At 43.6% G+C, this 18,795-nt stretch overlaps 3 protein-coding genes across 4 annotated transcripts; 1 reads left to right on the top strand and 2 right to left on the bottom strand.

Annotated features, from left to right (window-relative positions):
• Positions 1 to 384: 384 nt before the first annotated feature.
• Positions 385 to 1,992, bottom strand: LOC135441109 (uncharacterized). Its single transcript, XM_064700582.1, has 2 exons — positions 542 to 1,992; positions 385 to 478 (listed from the first exon to the last, which is right to left on the bottom strand). The coding sequence occupies exons 1-2, from the start codon at positions 1,990 to 1,992 to the stop codon at positions 385 to 387; spliced, it is 1,545 nt and encodes a 514-aa protein (XP_064556652.1).
• Positions 1,993 to 5,939: 3,947 nt separating this feature from the next.
• Positions 5,940 to 9,573, top strand: LOC135441093 (mitochondrial 2-oxodicarboxylate carrier). The gene is made up of 3 exons (XM_064700561.1): positions 5,940 to 6,094; positions 6,225 to 6,456; positions 8,658 to 9,573. The coding sequence occupies exons 2-3, from the start codon at positions 6,271 to 6,273 to the stop codon at positions 9,408 to 9,410; spliced, it is 939 nt and encodes a 312-aa protein (XP_064556631.1). The 5' UTR covers positions 5,940 to 6,094; positions 6,225 to 6,270; the 3' UTR covers positions 9,411 to 9,573.
• A 2,282-nt stretch (positions 9,574 to 11,855) lies between these two features.
• Positions 11,856 to 18,204, bottom strand: Usp16-45 (ubiquitin specific protease 16/45). Of its 2 annotated transcripts, XM_064700563.1 has the most exons (5): positions 18,046 to 18,204; positions 16,120 to 16,520; positions 15,465 to 16,045; positions 14,273 to 15,396; positions 11,856 to 13,754 (listed from the first exon to the last, which is right to left on the bottom strand). In XM_064700563.1, the coding sequence occupies exons 2-5, from the start codon at positions 16,450 to 16,452 to the stop codon at positions 12,553 to 12,555; spliced, it is 3,240 nt and encodes a 1,079-aa protein (XP_064556633.1). In that variant the 5' UTR covers positions 16,453 to 16,520; positions 18,046 to 18,204; the 3' UTR covers positions 11,856 to 12,552. The 2 variants fall into 2 exon arrangements, with proteins under 2 accessions (XP_064556633.1, XP_064556632.1); XM_064700562.1 differs by lacking the exon at positions 18,046 to 18,204 and having other exon boundaries at positions 16,120 to 16,814.
• Between the last annotated feature and the right edge of the window lie 591 nt (positions 18,205 to 18,795).

An 18,795-nucleotide genomic window follows, 5' to 3' on the forward strand; every position in this document is an offset into this window, starting at 1 on the left:
ATTGCAAGATCGTTGAGTAAAGTTATTCGAAGATCAGTCGATCCTATCAAAAAAGAAAAGATGAAAGATCAATTAAAAAAGTTTAAAAATATAAAAATGTTCGAAATAAGATCAACAAATGATCATTTATATCTGATGGAACCAATTTGAAATGCAGTAAAAACCCGGTATTAGACTATTATGATCATTAACATCGAAATTTGATACGAGATCAGCCATTCATTTATTTCCTATAAAAAAAAACATGAAAGATCCATTATTATATTTATATTGTAATCATAGATCTCTTATAGCTAAAAAAAAAATATATTATCATATTGAAGATCACAATAGAGACGTTGCCCCAGCTCAGCCAAGAGACAGCAGGTCCAGCACAATGTCCTGCTACCGAGGAGCACGGCTCTGTACATACTTGGATGTATAATACTTGGTGTGTTCCTTGCTCCCCTTCTGGCCATTGCGATGTGGTCCCCTGTAGCTGCAAATGGAAGGGAAATATGTGACAAACGACTGAGTAGGTGAGCTTGTTCAGCGAGCTTACCGTGAATTCAAAATGAACCAAGTATTGTCACCGTGCTCCTTGGAACCGCCCGAGCAATCGATCTCTATGTCGCGTGCTCTGTGGCTTGCCTGGCCAGGCTTGGGACTCTGCAGCAGCTTACCCAGCGTGTAGACCGGAAAGGCGTAGTACTCACGCTTCAAGGCATAGCGAGAGCTCTGGCGCTGCAGCGGTGGAGCTTCTGTGGTGCTGGCGAGCGAATCGTAAGGTGCCTCCATGCTCTCGTCCACATAGATGATCTGAAAGGGAGAAGGAGAACTGCTACTGCTGCTGCTGCTTGTGGTCTGCTCGGGCTGTGCTGGCGGCTGCTGTTCCAGTTGCAGCTCCTGGCTGGGCTCCTCAATCTCAGCTTCTAGCTGCTCCAGCTGCTCCGGCAGTGCACTGTCCGTCCTGTCGGTGGTCGGCACCACGTAGTGGCGATGATTGTCGGGTGGGTCCAGTGCTGGCGAGCTACGCAGCGGCGGCTGCCACTGCACCACTTCCTGGGGCGAATGATAGGCGCTGTACTGCTTCGCCTTCTTGGCCTTCCGCTTGCGCTTGCTGCGCGGCAGCTGCGTTTCATAGAGCGTCGCCATGGGCGTGGTCAGTGCCAGTGGCTCAGCTGCCGTTGCAGTTGCTGGAGCAGTTGCTGGAGCGGTTGCCGGATCTGGAGCAGCATCTGCCATGTATGCTTCCGTTGTTGTCTCAAATGTCGGCCTAACGGTGATAGCCTCGTGGGCGTAGAAGGGAATCAACGTCAGATTGAGCAGCTCCCGCTGACCGGGCAATTTCAAGCGCTCCACAATGGGCTTGGGTCGGAACATGGGCGTCGAGGGCGGATAGAGCACTTGGCCGGGCACCGGCTCCTGCATAGGATAGCGCTGCCCGCTCAGCATCGTGTTGATCAGCAGCTCACCCCTGGTGCCGTTGTACACAAAGATCGGATAGCTGGCGGTGGGCAGCGCATTGTCTCCGGGTGCACTGTCAAAAATGGGCAGCGACTGCGGCTGGCGCCGGCGCTGCGCCAGCCTGGGAAGCTCGGACGGCGTCCCACCCAGCTGCTGGACGTAGTGGCTCGGTAGCTGCAAGCGATGCGGCAGATAAAAGCGTCGCTGTGTAAATGGTGCAGCCAGCGGTGGCGCCACCAGAGGCGCCTCATCGGCCTCCGAGTCCGGACGCACGCGTATTGTTATGGCTGTGGGCAGATGCTGTCGCTCCTGGCGCCTTCGGCGCAGGGTTGGGGCACGCGTGTTTGTGGCATAGTCCGCCTCCTGCCTGTCGGCACGCTGGCGCTTCATCAGCTCGTCCTCGAGTATCCACAGCGGTCTTTGGGCCGCGTTCAAATAGCTGTTGGCCAGCGGGTGCTCCGTGCGCGCTGGCGTCCATGTCCAGGACCAGGGCAGAGCGCTCAGCAGGCGCAACAGCGCCAAAGTCCAACCGCTTAGCGCCTCCATTCGCTCGCGTGCGCGTTGTCCAATTAAATGGCCAAAAAAGCGGCGCCAACGGGCCTCTTTATAAGCCAAATACTGACTGTCCCATTGTCTTGGGCTTGGGTCTTGCCTAACCAACTCGTACTTTCGTTTTTGACATGGCCCGCAAAAATATCGCCCAACTTGTTCTTAACGGGTCGGCACAGTTCAGTGGGCTGTGCCACTTAAAAGCCGTTGGCTCAAGTGGTTCTAGGTCATGTTTATGCCTCGCCCAACATTGTCGCTCGATTCGCCTCAAAGTTGTTAAGGTTTTGAAGGGACTCTCCAGATATAATACGTCTTAACCACGATCGAGTGACAAGCAACAAAGAATTAATTCATCAATTTTTCACCCATTTTCCACTCTTGTCGGTATTCGGAATTTCGCCACAAATCCGTAGGGATTAGTTCTTTGGCTCGATCACAAGCTCATGTTTATCCAGATAGTATAGATTGGTTAACAATTTCGAAGCTCATCTTCGGTTTTTTGTTTTTTTTTTTTTGTATTAGTTACCAATCATTGGCTCGATTCGATTGCTCAGCCGTCTGATCGCTGGCTGCTAATGGAGCCTCCATTGCGGCTATTCCTGGACCTGGCCCAGAGCTGGGGGACTTCACATGGACAGCTGTCAAAACTGACATTAATCAAAACACTCTAACTGATTTGCTTTCTTGTGGTTGCGGTGGCCACGGCGTGTTCTTGGGCCTCCAATTGATACTCCGACATGCTACAATATATTTTGGCTGCAACGCTTGAGTTGGACGATCAAAACATGGCAGATGCCAGATGAGGCAGGCGGCATGCGGCATGCGGCATGCGGCATGCGGCATGCGGCATGCGGCATCAGTTCTGATGGGAATTCTGTGGGCCCGTTGACGGCTGCGAGATGGCGTCCAACAGCTCCGAGCCGAAAAGCAAAGTGTCTGGCTCTTAGTTCTTGGTCTTTTGTTTCACATATGGCTCTGCGCTTCTACATTTTTAGTGCGCGCTGTTTGGAAAAACAATTTGGGCAACTTACAAGTATTTCCTAAGACTGAGAGAGAGAGAGAGAGAGAGAGAGCGAGAGTGAGAGAGTGAGAGGGTGGCCGAGAAAACTGACAAGGCAACATGACCACAGCGGAGTGGAACAAGTGGAACGGCCCCGCCAAAATGGGGTTAATAGCCTTTGACAGACAATTGGACGACCACGGGCGGTGCGGTCGTGAGTTCTCACTTTAGGGGGGGGAAAATGGGAAATGAGAATGGGAAAATGATTTATTAGACTCTGTATCTGCAGCTTTGATCGATCAATCGGCGCTATCTGCTGGTGCCAGCTCTTCTGCTCGTTGTTGTTGTTGCCTGTTCCGCTAGCTAATTACAAAAAACAAAATCATTTTCCTAGATTGCCTTTGCCCGCCGCCTCCGGTATTGACTGACTCAGTCCCGGACTCAAACTCGAGCTCGAACTCGGACGCCGACTCGAACTTTGGCTGTGCGATCCCCAACCCCAGCCAAGAGCAGAAATCGCTGCGTGAAAGAATTGAAAACGATTTTCAGAGCATTTCCATTCATTCATATCGATTATTGAGTGCTATCTTTAGGCGGCAATTTATAGCTACGATATTATTAGTACTATATCATTTAGATTGGGCTCCGTCTCCCCCCCCCACACCAGCCAGCTGCCTGCCTCACATGCGTGACTTTATAACATAATTAGATCAAATTGGAAGGTATGTCCCTTGGCTTTATGAGCTTTTAATGGTCTCTAATGCATTTTAAATTCGCCCAGAACATTGGAGATTATTGAGCTGAGAACCTATCTGAAATTCCACACAATCTTTCTATCTATCTATCTATCTATCTATCTATCTATCTATCTATCTATCTATCTATCTATCACTCACGCTAACTCGTGCCTATAATTAACAGCTCGAAATATTTGGACAGACATAAAACAAATGCACATGCACGCACACTCATAGAAGCATGAAAGGCATGTCATGTAAATCATAGAGCATCTATGAGAGCGGGGAGGAAGAGAGAGAGAGAGAGAGAGGGGGGAGGGGGATTCCAGTCAAGCGCATCGCATTTTTGACACCAACAGTTTGTTCTGTCAATTTGTTATAGAATGCATTTTATGCAAATGAAAGTTGTCCTCAATCTATCTCACAGATACTTCAGATGCCACAGACGGCATTCACTTAGCGACCTGAGCCACTCATATATACATATGTATATGCGTATGTATATGTGTGTGTATATGTATATCTTTCTGTTACCACTCATATGGCTCCGCTCTTCTTCTTGTTCTGCTTCATTGCATCAACTGATTGATGCGCCGCATACAGCGCACTATGAATAATAAACAATAAACAATAAACTAATCAAGAGCCAAAGCAAAGATCACCAGATGCATCTGTCAGATACACTTGCGACCTGACAGATACAGAGACAGATACAGATACAGATACAGATACACACATATACAAATGTCAAATGATTCGATTGTCTTGCTTTCTTGTATCGTAAATGCAGACACCTGTACGATACAGCCCCCCAGTTGACACGGGCACGACTTGTGGACTCCGCCTAATGACATTTGCCCTAGAGATAAGAGTTTCTAATGAATGCGTTAGGCGCATGTCTAAGTCAGGTGTGAAAACTCATGATGCTGCCGATCATTCAAAGGCCGAAGTAGCTCCAAGGAGCTAAACCTAGGCTGTGTAGGACAGAATAATGAGATCTGTTTTTGCTTCAAAGCTTGATTTTCACTTAGCTCTTTGGTATGATTAATATTATTAATATAGCAATTATTATTACTATTATTTTTATTATTATTTTTATTATTATTATTATTATTATTATTATTATTATTATTATTATTATTATTATTATTATTATTATTATTATTATTATTATTATTATTATTATTATTATTATTATTATTACTATTACTATTACTATTATTATTATTATTATTATTATTATTATTATTATTATTATTATTATTATTATTATTATTATTATTATTATTATTATTATTATTATTATTATTATAATTAGTATTATTATTATTATTATTATTATTATTATTACTATTATTATTATTATTAGTATTATTACTATTATTATTATTATTAGTATTATTACTATTATTATTATTACTATTAGTATTATTATTATTATTATAATTATCATTATTTTTATTTTTTCTTAACCTTTACTATTTATATTATTAATTTTATAATTTACCATTATTATTACGTGCGGTTATAATAAGTATAATCCCCTACGTTTACAGTATATCAACCATATATCACAGCTATATTCCCTCTGACGGCCCCACGAGGCTAGCATTACTTAAAAGATAATCGCATATATAGCTTTTTTTTATAGCAGTATGTGAGATAAAGGAAAGATAAGTTGGGCGTTAAGGGGGAGCGATAGAGAGGGGCGAACTGTATATACCAGACATATCTTATCAGTCTATAATCACTTTACGCACATACAAATAATTAACCTAGTCCCCCGCTCACTTTGGCACTTCGAGCAGCAGCTATGCAAACTTAGTCTTATTGGTGGTGGTTAATTACATAGCATTAGCATATATATTGCACACCCCCACGCATCTGGGATTGCAGCTGGAATCTCGCTCTCAGTGTGAGAGCAGCCACCACAGAGCAACAAAATATGTAAGTACAAAGCTTTTTTGAAAGCTTTTTGCGCGATCGGAGCGGGTGCATTGTGTGATACGGTAGTTATGGGCAGCAGCAGCTAGAAGCTCTTCCAGCACGTCGCCAGCTGCGTCATTGAAAGCTCGGCCACCTCCAACGGTTCGTTTCGCGTCTGCGTCCGACTGCGCCGACTGCCCCGACTCCAGCCCTGGGACTGGCCACTTTCGCCGCGGCGGCGTTCAGAATTCAATTTGCTCGCTCGGGTTCAGTGCGAATTGAGTTGTCGTGGCGCGCGGCGGCTAAATTTTGGGTCCATTGATTGCTCTCAAAATCAAATTTGTTGTTTGTTTATTGTTATTGTTCTTGTTGGCTGTTGTCTGTTCGAGAGCGTGGAACTAGTTGTCGTCTGTCGGAGCGATTATCTAGCGACAAAGTGAGCATTGCCTTAGACTTTTCGAATCAAAAATTTGTCGGTGTTGCTCTTGGTTGCCTTTTCTGAGCCAGCACGCATAGAAATTTTTGGCACATTTATGGATGTGTCTGATCATAAAGTTTGGGTTTAGTCTTGGCAGATTTACAAATTAAAAGCAAAACCAAAGAGGAAACAGAATGAGCATCCACGGCGAGGAGCGACCCAGCATATCGCCGGCGCGCAAAGCTGCCTTCCAGGTGATGGCCGGCGGCTCTGCCGGTTTCCTGGAGGTGTGCATCATGCAGCCGCTCGACGTGGTCAAGACACGCATGCAGATCCAGACACGGCCCGCAATTGCCGCCACCGCCTCCTCCACGGCCGAGGTAAGTTATCTGTTATCTGTTATCTTCATCGAGCTTGCCAATCAGCTGGCAGCTGCCAGCTTTCAGAGAGAATGTAAATAAAGGTGGAAGGCGAAAACTCTTAAGCCAACAGAACAGTGGGCGGGAGAGAGGGCGTTAGAGCGAGAGAGAGAGAGCGCTAAAGAGCGGTCGCTTAATGCGAATTGTTCGGCTCAAGTGGTTTGTGCATAACCTTCACAGGCAGATATCGAGAAAACAATGCATGTACTTACAAAATATAGTATGTGTGCATGCGTGTGTGTGAGTGCATGTGTGTGTGTGTATGGGCATAGCATAAACGAAGCAAAGGCACCGATAAGAACCAGACAGCTTTTATGACCAGACCAAAAGAGACCTCAACAACACGCACTAAGCGAACAGCCCGGCTGATAGGGTAGCTGTATTTGAAAAGGTCATGTCAAGGTCAACAAAAACGACAGTCAAATTAATATGGATACATATGTATGTAGATATCCATTGGACAACATGCCCAACAGCTCGCACAGCTGACAATACAATACAAAATGTACATACACATACACACATTTACACACACACACACACACACATGCACGCACACACGCGTACATAATTGGCTTGTCTTATCGACGGCGCGCTTTGTGAGAAATTTTGACTTATCTCTGCTGATTTTCTAGTGTTCGAACTCATTTTTTTTTGTAATCAGCAAAACGCGTGTCACATATTATTGCTATTCGTTTATTAAGTGAAAGTTGTTGTTTTTGTTTTTGTTTTTTGTTTTTAGCCGGTGTGTATTTATTTTGATTTCTATCTTATCTGTTTATGTTTTACAGTTTGTTAAGCTTCAGCTTTTCAGAATGCATTCTGAGAGAGTTCTACAAGCTGTTAGGCAACTTCATAGATAACAGAGCACATTATTCTACTATAATCATAATGAGTATAAAATTATTCCTTGTGCTGGTCGGCATTATAATACGTATACCTATGCAAGAACAAAGAGCACACAGTTCCATCATATATCATTTTTTTATTCTTGGGTAATACGCATAAGGAAACTGTGCTTGCTTCTCTTCACATGTACATATATCTACTATACAATATGTATGACTGACTGACTGACTGATATACTCAGTGACTAACATGGATATGTGGCGACTCTTTGTGTGGTAATAATTATTCAAATTATAAAAATATCAAATAAAAAAATGATAATATTTATTTTGTTTTGCTTTTGTCCATGTCAAAAGCTGGCACGAATTACACAAAAAGTTTCAGTGGCACTTGCGTGTTCAAAATAATTGATTTGACCCGGGCAATGCCGGGTAATGCCTTCTACTATATACGTGTGTATATAGGTTAAGATGCAACGTCTGCGCTTTGCTGTTGGAACGAGAACATTTAACTAATTTTCAGCACATTATTAAAATAGATGCAAAATGTAATTAAATGTACACACACACACACACACACGCACACACGCACGCACACACAAGCAGAGCATCAATGGGATAATTTAGCACAGTGTCCAAATTATTTAGCACATTTATGCATATTTGCATTAAACCGAACCAAAAAAATTCCAGTTTTTCGTGATATTTGTGTGCCATGAGCGATAAATAATGAAAATGCGAGCCAGCCAGTGCTGCCAATTTGGCCATTTTTGCGCCGTTTACCGCTAGAGTTGGCTATTTTTTACATTCAATCAATATTTGACTATGTGCATTATGGCTTCAGGATTTGGCAGTGCTTAGAAATGAAAACTTTGGTGAAAAGGAAAATACGCTATTTATGGAACTGCGGTTATATTATGGATAAAACTGATATTTGATTGTAGAGGATGATGTCTTCGAGAGCGATAAAACTGTAGAACATATTCTGGAGGAGTTCTCAGCTGTAAACCGGCTGAGACATTCACAGCTGTCTTTATACTAGAGGAATCGGGGCTTTAAGGCATTTTTGCAACTGACAGAATTGAACAGAATTGATAAATATTATTCTCCAGTAAAAGATTCAACAAAAGATCCAAGTGATTTTAAGAAATTAAGAAACTACGAGCACTTCGTCTTTTCAATGAACACAAATTGAGTTCGTTTTTGCATAGGATTTTTAGACAAGTTGGCAGCTTTGTGTTGGGGATTAATGTGGAACTGAATTTTAGCCCAATTTATTTAAATTCTCCTAACGACATTGAAAATCGTTCGCAGGTGCACTACAATGGCGTGTTTGACTGCTTTGCGAAGATGTATCGGCAGGAGGGGATCGCGTCGTATTGGAAGGGCCTGATGCCGCCAATTTTGGCCGAAACGCCGAAGAGGGCGATCAAGTTTCTGGTATTCGAGCAGACGAAATCGCTTTTTCAATTTGGATCGCCGACACCGACGCCGCTGACATTCTCGCTGGCTGGCTTGACGGCCGGCACACTGGAGGCAATAGCTGTGAATCCCTTTGAGGTGGTCAAGGTGGCACAGCAGGCGAATAGGCAGAAGAAGATGGTTAGCACCTTTGAGGTGGCACGCGACATTGTCCGGCGCGATGGCCTCGGGCTGCGGGGACTGAACAAGGGCCTGACGGCAACAATGGGTCGCAATGGCGTCTTCAACATGATCTACTTCGGTTTCTACCACAGCGTCAAGAACGTGGTGCCGGAGAGCAAGGATCACACCTGGGAGTTTATGCGCAAGGTGACCATCGGCTTTTTGGCCGGCACGCTAGCCTGCTTCGTCAACATACCCTTCGATGTGGCCAAGTCTCGCATCCAGGGACCGCAGCCAGTGCCCAATCAGATCAAGTATCGCGGCACCCTCAGCTCCATCGCGACCGTGTACCAGGAGGAGGGCTTCCGGGCGCTCTACAAGGGCCTGGTGCCGAAGATTATGCGCCTGGGTCCCGGCGGCGCCATCATGCTGCTCGTTTTCGACTACGCCTATGAATACTTGTTGATGAACCACTCGTCGTAGTCCATCATGAATTTAAATTTAAGAAATTGTTGGTTTTTTTTTTGTACGCAAGCCTGAAAGTCGTTTAGATCTTATGAAGCATACAAATAACTACATATTTTACAAATCATATGTACATTCTGCTTTGTATACATAAGAAAATAATTACTAAATTTTTTTTTTTAATCTTATTTGTGTCTCTTTTAGAACTTTGTATACCCTGAACCCATTGAAAATGGGTAAAGGGGGTAAATGTATGTAACGGGCAGAACGAAGCACTCCACATAGATATATATTCTTGATCAGCATCAATAGCCGAGTCGAAATAACCATGTCCGTCCGTCTTTCCGTCCGTCCGTCCGTCTGTCCGTTTGTATAAACGCGTCGAGCTAGTTTTAATTTAAAAACAAATCGAAATTGGCAAATGGCAAAGCTAGGCAGAAGAGCCCAGAAGTGCCTTTTCCGGACCCATAAAGTGTATTCTTCAGAGATTATAGGATATATAGATTAAAAATATATGTTACTGTTTGGATATCAAATATAACCTAGTTTATTGGTATTTAACACACATTTGACCTTCATATTTGGGCTCTGCTAAGTTGAAAAGCATCTGACTATAAAGACGAACTTTAGATCATATTACCCTTTTTTGATCCATTTTCAATTAATTTAATTGCTGTCAAACCTATCGGGGATCGGCTATCGGCGAATACTACAAGTGAGAAATTTAAATAAACATGCCTAAGCTTTCATTAAGATATATTAGCAAGCTGAACTTTCGCTTTAAAGAGCTTATATATATATATACACATATATATATATATATACATGGTATATAAAAATATATAGTTTCTCGTTGAGATAAAGAGAATCTCTAATAAAGGTCGAAATTTTACCTTGCAGGCAATTTTACCTAGCAAATTTGCATTATATTTCAGTACCTATTTAACAAGAACTCTATTTCGAACCGATTGCTCCTATAGAAACTATATGATAAAGCAGTCTGTTGTTAATAAGACAGATGTTATGTTTAAAGTAGAGTAAAGCGATAGAAAGCCAAATATAGTTAAGATATTTGTGCTAGATATATGCTAGAGTATTCCGATTCCGATATATGCTCTGCTGGCAGCAAAGAGGTGGACTTATATAAAGTTTCTTGATGATTGTCTGCATATATCTACTCGGCTGTTGATACGGATTGTGAATATATATACTCCATGGGGTGGAGTACCCCATGTCGAACGCGATTTCTTCTATGCGTTACACGTTTCATTGCAAATTATGCAAATCTCTGCAAAGGTATAAAAACCATTTAGGTAAAAAAGATTTGTACAGGATAGGTAAACTTGGTTTCTGTTTAATGAAACGCTTTTTTAGTTCTGTTCTCTTGCCCCAACATCGTACTCATACGCGCAAGCAATTCCGAAATTGTATTTCAAAGCTCCAAAAAGTATGCGACAAAATAAGAATATACTTGAACAGATGCCTATAAAGCATACTTCTCGACAACATGCGCTTAAATTAAATACTCGCGATATATGTACATATATATAGTGCATATATGTATGTGCCGATTGGAACAGAATTACTTAAAACACGAGGTCCGTGAACATGTTTTGTTTTATTATCATAATTAAATTGAATTTTATAACCTAATTCATAAGATAAGTGTGTATACATGTGGTTACCTATACTTTTTTGTATATTCGCTCGTTTCTTAGATGTATGTATATTTAGATGATTAGTTGTATAATGCTTGTTGCAATTTCCATTAACTGTTTCGGAACTGACAACAATTTTAGGCAACATTTATATCGAGTTATTGTACATATATATTTATAATGCATTCGTGTATATAGAACCATTTATTTAAATGTATAACTATATATATATACATATATATATATATAGATATATACTTATATTATAGTCAATTTTATTGGATTACAATTACATATATTGGCAGAAGCGAGCAATTGGTTGTTTTTTTTTGTTTTTGTTTTTTCATATTTATAATCCTCCATCATTGTCAGTTTTAATTAAAATAGTTTAATGTAATAATAATTATATAACTGAAACATTTTTTTTTGTTAGCTTTTTACAACACATTTTAGGTAAAAAAAAAAACGCATAATTATAATTATAAATATAATCAGTAAATTGCATTCACAGCAAAAAGTGTCTTCACTTTTTAGCAGCTGTTTTTTCTGTTGCTGTTTTTATGGTTTTTTTTTTTTTTTTTTGTTAAGTAACATTATATCGTCTTTTGAGGCATTGTTGTTAACTTTTTAATATTTTTTGGACCACAGACTAAAATTATATATATATATATGTATGTATGTGCAACTAACTTAAGACTACATAATAAAATGTACAAAAAAAGTGGTAATAATCAAGCGAAATCTCTTGTTGAACTCCTTTAATTGGCGCTATGCTATTGCATTTGTTTATTTAAAACATATTGAATTGCATAGTTTCGCATAGTTATATTAAGAAAATAAATATGATTTATTTTAATTAGTTGTATTTATATGTATGTATGTGTATTTAAGGTATCATATCAAAATAAGATTTGTTTGTTTCGTGGTTGGGCAACATTTTCAATTTTTACGACAAAATCCAAAGATCAAATAATAAAAACTTGCGTCATGTGAATTAATAAACTTATCAATTTTGCTGCATGTCTTTCTCTGTGTGTGTAAGCGTGTGTATTTGTGTCCATCTGTCTGTCTGTGTGTGTGTCTGTCTGCGTGTGTGTGTATATAACACACACTGCCCTGTGAATTTCCACCTCAAAATGCATACGATGTATCTGTGTGTGAGTGCATACATATATATATATATATATATATATGTATCTATCTATATATATAAATACATGTTTGTTTATATATGCATATATATATACATATATAAATATCGCCTGCTGCTCTATTCAATGCAGTCCTGCCACTCTTCAGTCGCAAGAGTCCTTTCTCTGTCATTTCAGTCCATCATCTTCGTTGTTGTTCGCACCGACGCGTTCAAAATGCAATTTAAGGATAATAACAAAAACAATCAGGAACAATATTAAAAAAAAAAAAATAATTAAATTTGAAAAATCTATTCTAATCTAATGGAACGATGGGACGGCCACTTCGCCCCGGTGCAACTGTTCCAGTTCTTAATAGATGCGCTCGTAGAACAGCAGATATGCCTGCGCCTTGAGGGCCGTCTTCTCGCTAACCTCCTGGACACGTGAATCTGACACGTAATACCATTTGCCGGGCGGCGCCTGCACATTGGCCGCCTCATCTTGTTCGCCGTTGGCCATGCCAGCCGGCTGATCGCCGGAGGTAGCAGCAGTTTGTTCGTCGTCGGCAAGGCCATTGTTTAGATCGGAGGAGGCCTCGTCTGAGGTGGATGCATTGCTGCTGGAGCTGGTGAAGTCGTCGCTGTCATCCATGGCGTTCATGCGCATCTCACGGGCCTTCTCCTTGACCAGCAGCTCTTCAAGCTTCTTCAGCTGCTCATCGTCCTGATCTAGTTCGGCCTTGCTGCCATGCGGCAGGAACTTCCAGCGCTTGTCATCAGGTGTCACCTTCGGACGTACCTTTACATAGGCGGTGTAGTGTCCGCCATATAAGCCGCCCGAGTGCTCGACTACGCCATAGAGCGCATAGAGCAGCTTCTTCTGTTTGCGATCAATGTTGGGCAAGTTCTTTACCTTGGAGCCGCAGAAGGCGGCTATGTCCAGCAGAACCGAGTAGCTGACCTGCTGCGTTAATTTACGAAAGATGCAGCGCGGCCCCAGCTGGAATCTCTTTAGATGCAAAATGAGCACTGCCGGCGGACTGGACACCAGCAGCTGCTTTGTCGCATTCGTGTTAACGGACTTGGCCTGCGGATCGGTGCCGTTGATGCGGCGCGTGCAGCTCTCGCAGCCGACCTTGTTCTGGCCAGTCATTAGCTCCACGGCGGTAAAGTTATTGAGGCACGACGGAACCGAGCATTCGCCCACCTCGCACTGATAGCGCGGCGCAATCGTGGTGCTCCAGTCCGAATAGCTTTGCGTGCGCACACGTTTCGAGCGGGCCACAATCTGGGCCTGCTCGCGCAGCTTTAGCTGTTCCATCTGCAGCTGCAGCTGCAGCTGCCCCGAAGAGAATTGGCGCATCTGCGAGGCGCCCTCCTCGCTCAGTCCGGCATTCACTAAGCTGGCAACTGTGCTGCCAACCGCCCCGCCAGCGTTCGTTTCTGCCACATTGCTGGCTCCATTATTATTATTATTATTGTTGTTGTTGTTGTTCTTGCTTTTGTTGCTGGTGGTGCTGGCAGTGCTGTTGGTGGTGGTGGTGGGTGCCGGACTTGTGGCTATGCCTGAGTCTGTAAAGAAAAACATAGGTAGAGTGAGAAGGAATGATAATATGCTGTCCCTTTCACTTGCGCATATCAAGAGCTGAACATATATGGTTCCATCAGAACCATTATCAAATACTAATATAAACCTTTTCCAGTTGTCTATTATAAAATTTTGATTTTACTCACATAAATTCCTCTTTTATACAAATTTGTTCTGTGGAAGTAGTTTCATGTTGTCTTGGAAAAGAAACAGTAACTCAATAGAAGTAGCTGATAATACCCATTGCAGCTCTATGAAATAGTGATACCTTCTGGTCAAATCATCATATTTGTGGACTACCCAAAGTCGGACTAGTTTGCATACAGACAAATGGACGGACATGGGCATTATTTTATGAATTACAAATTGTGTGACAGAAATCTAATATCTATATCCGTAGTGTATGGAAGCTAGACACATTAACAACTCCTGCAACATCGAGGAGGCTTTCTTTAAGTGCTACTAATGAGATTTCTTTTGCAGCTCTGTAACTGTAGCTCACCATTCTCGTCCTCCTCCAGCGAATCCTTGTCCATGTGTTCGGGCGTATCATCGCGTTTCTCGCTCAGCGGCTGCGCATTGCCATTGTTGTCCGTATAGAACTTGGCGCCGCTGCCGGTTGCCGTGTCTTCCACCAGATTGTCCTCCACATCAGCATCCGAATGCTCGGATGTTGTTGCGCTTAAGGATAGTGTATCTGCGCGCGGACCTTCACCCCAGGGCGCTGATCGTGTTTTCTCGCCATCGGTATCGGCAGACGTCGGCTGCACTTGCCCCTGGCCATCGCCACTGCCGGGTTGCTGATCAACATCGGCGTCACCATCACCACCACCACCACCACCGCCACCGCCGCCGTTAGACTCGTCGTTGATGTTCAGCTTGAGGTTAAGCTTTTGGGCTTGTTTGGTGCGCTGGTGTTTGGCAGCCCGTTTGGCCTTGCGCTCGCGCTCCTTCTCCTTCTTCACCTGTGCCTTAGAGGGCCCCAACGGTTCCTGCCCGTCAGCGTGTAGATAGAACGGAGGCGATGTCAAGCCCACATCCGTTTCGCCGTTGCTGAGCTTCGTGGAGGCAGGCGAGTTCTCGGGACTAGTTTTGCGGCGCTGTGGTGGCTGCGGCTTCTCGACTGCCACGGGCAGCGACATGTCAAGAAAGTACTCGTGACGCGAAGAGATGTTAAAGCAATCCTGACAGGTCAGCGTCGAGACAAGAAAACCGCGGAACACTTGTTCGGGGCGCAGTATGCGATCGGCTGCCTGATTGCCATAGATCTTGCACTTCTGGCGCAGCTCCTCGGACACGCTGTTAATATCCTGATCCTTATATCCTAGATTCTGCAAGATGACGCGCTGGTAGCGCTTCAAATCCTCGGAACGTACGCTTTCCAGCAGTTGACGCAGCAGCTCGTGCGCGTCGTGCTGATCGCCGCCAGTAAACTGTGGACATTTGGCGCACAGCTTGTCAAAGAGCTTGCTGGGCGTAAATACACCGCCGCCGGACTGCAGTTCCTCCAGTGCGTTGGCAAGGGCGGCGGTGAGATTGCCCCACGAAGAGAGCGTGCCCTTTATCATGGGCAATTCAATGTCGCCCTTATCCTTAAAGTTGAAAGTGCCGCCAGGCAGCACAAATCTAAAAAATGGCCATAGTAAATAAGAGTGTATGTGTGTGTGTGTGTGTGTTTGCGTGTATGCACTTACTGCTCTCCGGGCTCGGCCAGCTCCTTGAGAACGGCTAGCAGAAACGGTGTCTGCGCCAGACACTGCATGACGGCATTGAAGAAGCACGTGTTGCCCAAATTGGTGAGGCCACGCACGCGTGGCAAACGATCTAGCTCTGGACTGCCCAGCGATGGAGCAGCCTGCGTAGCCGCCGCCACCGACTGGTAAATGGCGCGCTTGTCCAGCACACGCTTGGCCATGCCCGGTACTGAGCCAATGCTGGCTGGCGGGGGCGGCGGTGGTGGCAGCGGTATGGCCCCATTGCCACCGTTGACGTTCGCTGGCAGTGAGATCTGTTTGCCGCCAGTCATGGGCACAATGGGGCTTAGGTGCTCCATACTTGACAATATTTTGTACTGAATGTTGTTAATTGTTGGCTGCGCCTCTGCTTTTGCATTGGCCACAGCTGTGGGCGGTTTCTGGGCCAGACGCTTCACCAGCTCGACGCACTCGAGCAGATTCTTGCGCGAATTGGCGGACACCTCGTTGTCACATTCGTAGCACCAGATCTTAAAAGAGCGTGTGTTCAATGCCAGTGCATGCGAGTCCGAGTGCGGTTTCTGAAAGTTGAAAGGGGGACGAAGGCGAAATTAGCACAGAGCTGAATCAGAATCAGAATTGCGGCTCCTCTTACCTTAAAGTGCTGAAGTGCGTGCTCGTTGCGCTGACGGCCGCACAGCTGTGTGCCGCACTTGAGGCAAAGCCAGAGACTGTTGTCGTATTCACAGTCAGTGGAATCGCCACCCGTGCCATTGGGGAGATTGAGTTTCTGACACTGCTGGCACTCGTAGAGCAGACCCGTGGATTTGAGCTGGCGTCGGAGGCGTGTCGTGTCGACAGCCTTCTTGATGTGCTGGCAAACTGTGGCGACGCTTCCAGGACCGGCATGTCCATTCATCAGCTCCTCCTCGCCGGAGTCTGTCGAGCTGGTGCCCTCTTGCGCGTCAGTTTGACGCTTCTTGACCATGTCGCCGCTGCAGCTGTTGCGGTTCCTCAACTGACCCAGCGGCCGTCTAGTCTCCCTGGTGACACGCACTGAAATTGAATAGGAGTAGACTGTAGCTAGGACACGAGCGACGAGCAGCACCACTGCTCGTATCGTTCGCTCCAAATAGTGGTATATGGAATAGGGGAATCTTGCTCTGGTGCTCTCGCTCTTCTCTATGATTTGGCTATTGTTGTTGTTGTTATTGCTATTATCGCTGGCAGTTGTATTGCTGTTGTTTTTGTTATAACAATTGCGTACTCGGTTCTCCATTGAGCACTTTTCAGAGCACAGCGATTCCCAGTTTATTTAAATGTTGTTTCTGTTTCTGCTTTGTCTACGTTTTACGTTTGCGATGACTGATTACAAATTCTGATATGGATTTTAAACTGATTTGACGTCGATTTGACATCGGCTAGCAATTGGCCCTCTTTGTTGTGTGCGACACCCTAACTCGGGTGCGCTATTATAGCTATAACGAACAGTTTGTAACGCCTGAGAGCTATGCATGTTTATATCAAGTTCATGTACTTATATTAGCTTCATTAGGCAGTGAATGTTTTGGATGTAAATAGAACGATGATACGGAAACACTTTCCAAATGCGAACTGAGTAAACAATTTTGGCTTTGTTTTAGATTAAACAACCGAACCGAACAGATAGACTAGTATTCTAATGAGAGCTAAATGTTATACTGGACCAGTGTTGATAAATGCTTGGCACAAATTTAAGGAGCATTGAAAAGGAGGTCTATACACTTAACTCAATTTTTGACCGACAGTTCGTATGGATAGTTAATATAGGCTACTTATGTTACTTTTATGCTCTTTAGTTCATTTCAATTTCGCGTCAAAGGCCTTTTATTCTCAAATCAACATTTGTTTAATTTGCAGCTGTGCTGCTAGGAGTGCTTCAGCTTAGCTTCAATTAGTTTAGTCTCATGGAAGGGTGTTAAAACTTCGGCAAGCCGAAAACTGTTATGCTTGTTGTGTGTTGTAGTTGTTTGTTTGTACGCGCGAAGGTGCTCTTAATTAGAGCTGACTTTCAGTCTGGCGTGTGAAGGGGGGCTCTAGTATATTATTATTTTTTATTTATTTTTTTTTTTTTATTAATTCTGGGGTCAAATCTTTGACGCACGTCCATTGGCACGCAGCGCCTCCGACAGCAGCTAGCGTTGCTGTTTGAGGTTAAGTTTAAGTTCATGCGCTGCCATATTGGGCAGCAGCAGCAGTCGCAGTTCCCGTCAGAGCATTGTTGTGTTTCGTGTTTGTCTTTGTGTTTGCGTTGTGTCGTGTGGGCCACGCAACAATGCAGCTGCTATAAAACAGCACACAGTGGAATCGCGGGGACACTCAACCGAATTTTTGACAATATATGCAACAAAAACACGCACGCACACGCATACAATCGTGCGCGCAAACGACACACACACACACACATATATACACATACACGCGCGCATGCAGTCGAGACAGGATAGGCAGAATGGTTGCGATTTTTGTTGCCCCCATGTCCAGTTGCCACAGATTTTTGCAAACTCATCGTCAGTCCGATGAGTCGTTGTTGTTGAATTACCTTGAGTTAGATTTTGCAATATGCGTTGAACATCAATTATTCTAGCGTTTTGGTAGATTTGCGCCTAACCACTTCGTAAACACCAGGCAAACAAAAAAAACGTGAGCTTGAACTGCGTTCGCATTCGCATTTAATAAGTAAAAGAAAACATCGGAACAATTAAATCGATTTTGCAACGAAATGCAACCATATACATACCGATGCTACTCACTGCGAAGAGCTGAGGCATCGATATGACGCGGTGACAGCTATGTCATCGACTGTGGAGGTCGGTCGAAAAAGTTCATCGATATCTACATGAGCGCGCATTTCAAAATGTTAAAATAACAAACCATCTGAAAAGCATGCGTGCACACATGATTTTTTGGAATAGACAAAAGTAAGTTTGGAAAAACAAATGTTTTGAAGTTTTTTTTTAAATAGTGTTTCAAAGAGCTTCAGGCAATCTTCGTTGATTTTTTTTCTGTCTTGCACTTTTAGTACACATTGGTATTAATAAATCATTCGAGACCAAATTAATAATTTCTCGTGGGTTGGGTACACTTAGCCAACTAAGTGAGTCAACCCAAAAACCTTGAGTCAGTCAACTTAATTCAGCAATCAAAGGCGAATATGCAACAGCCACAACAACAGCGAAGAACACTAAGAATATAAAAGAAACTTGATATTGAAAACCCTATCATAAAGAAAACTTCCAGACATAAACTCCCTATAATTACCAACACCCTGAATGTTGTAAATGCATCAAAA

This window comes from Drosophila montana, unplaced genomic scaffold, assembly GCF_035044405.1.
Source record: "Drosophila montana isolate Dmon_TW-CO22-7 unplaced genomic scaffold, ASM3504440v1 contig_1853_1, whole genome shotgun sequence".
Taxonomy (NCBI): Eukaryota; Metazoa; Arthropoda; class Insecta; order Diptera; family Drosophilidae; genus Drosophila; species Drosophila montana.

Coding starts and splice junctions, on each gene's coding strand:
- LOC135441093 (XM_064700561.1), top strand. CDS start 6,271: ATGAGCATCCACGGCGAGGAGCGACCCAGCATATCGCCGGCGCGCAAA. Junction 6,457..8,657: donor CCGCCTCCTCCACGGCCGAG/GTAAGTTATCTG, acceptor AATCGTTCGCAG/GTGCACTACAATGGCGTGTT.
- LOC135441109 (XM_064700582.1), bottom strand. CDS start 1,992: ATGGAGGCGCTAAGCGGTTGGACTTTGGCGCTGTTGCGCCTGCTGAGC. Junction 479..541: donor TGGTTCATTTTGAATTCACG/GTAAGCTCGCTG, acceptor TTCCATTTGCAG/CTACAGGGGACCACATCGCA.
- Usp16-45 (XM_064700562.1), bottom strand. CDS start 16,743: ATGGAGAACCGAGTACGCAATTGTTATAACAAAAACAACAGCAATACA. Junction 16,046..16,119: donor ACGCACTTCAGCACTTTAAG/GTAAGAGGAGCC, acceptor TTCAACTTTCAG/AAACCGCACTCGGACTCGCA. Junction 13,755..14,272: donor GCTGGAGGAGGACGAGAATG/GTGAGCTACAGT, acceptor TTTTCTTTACAG/ACTCAGGCATAGCCACAAGT.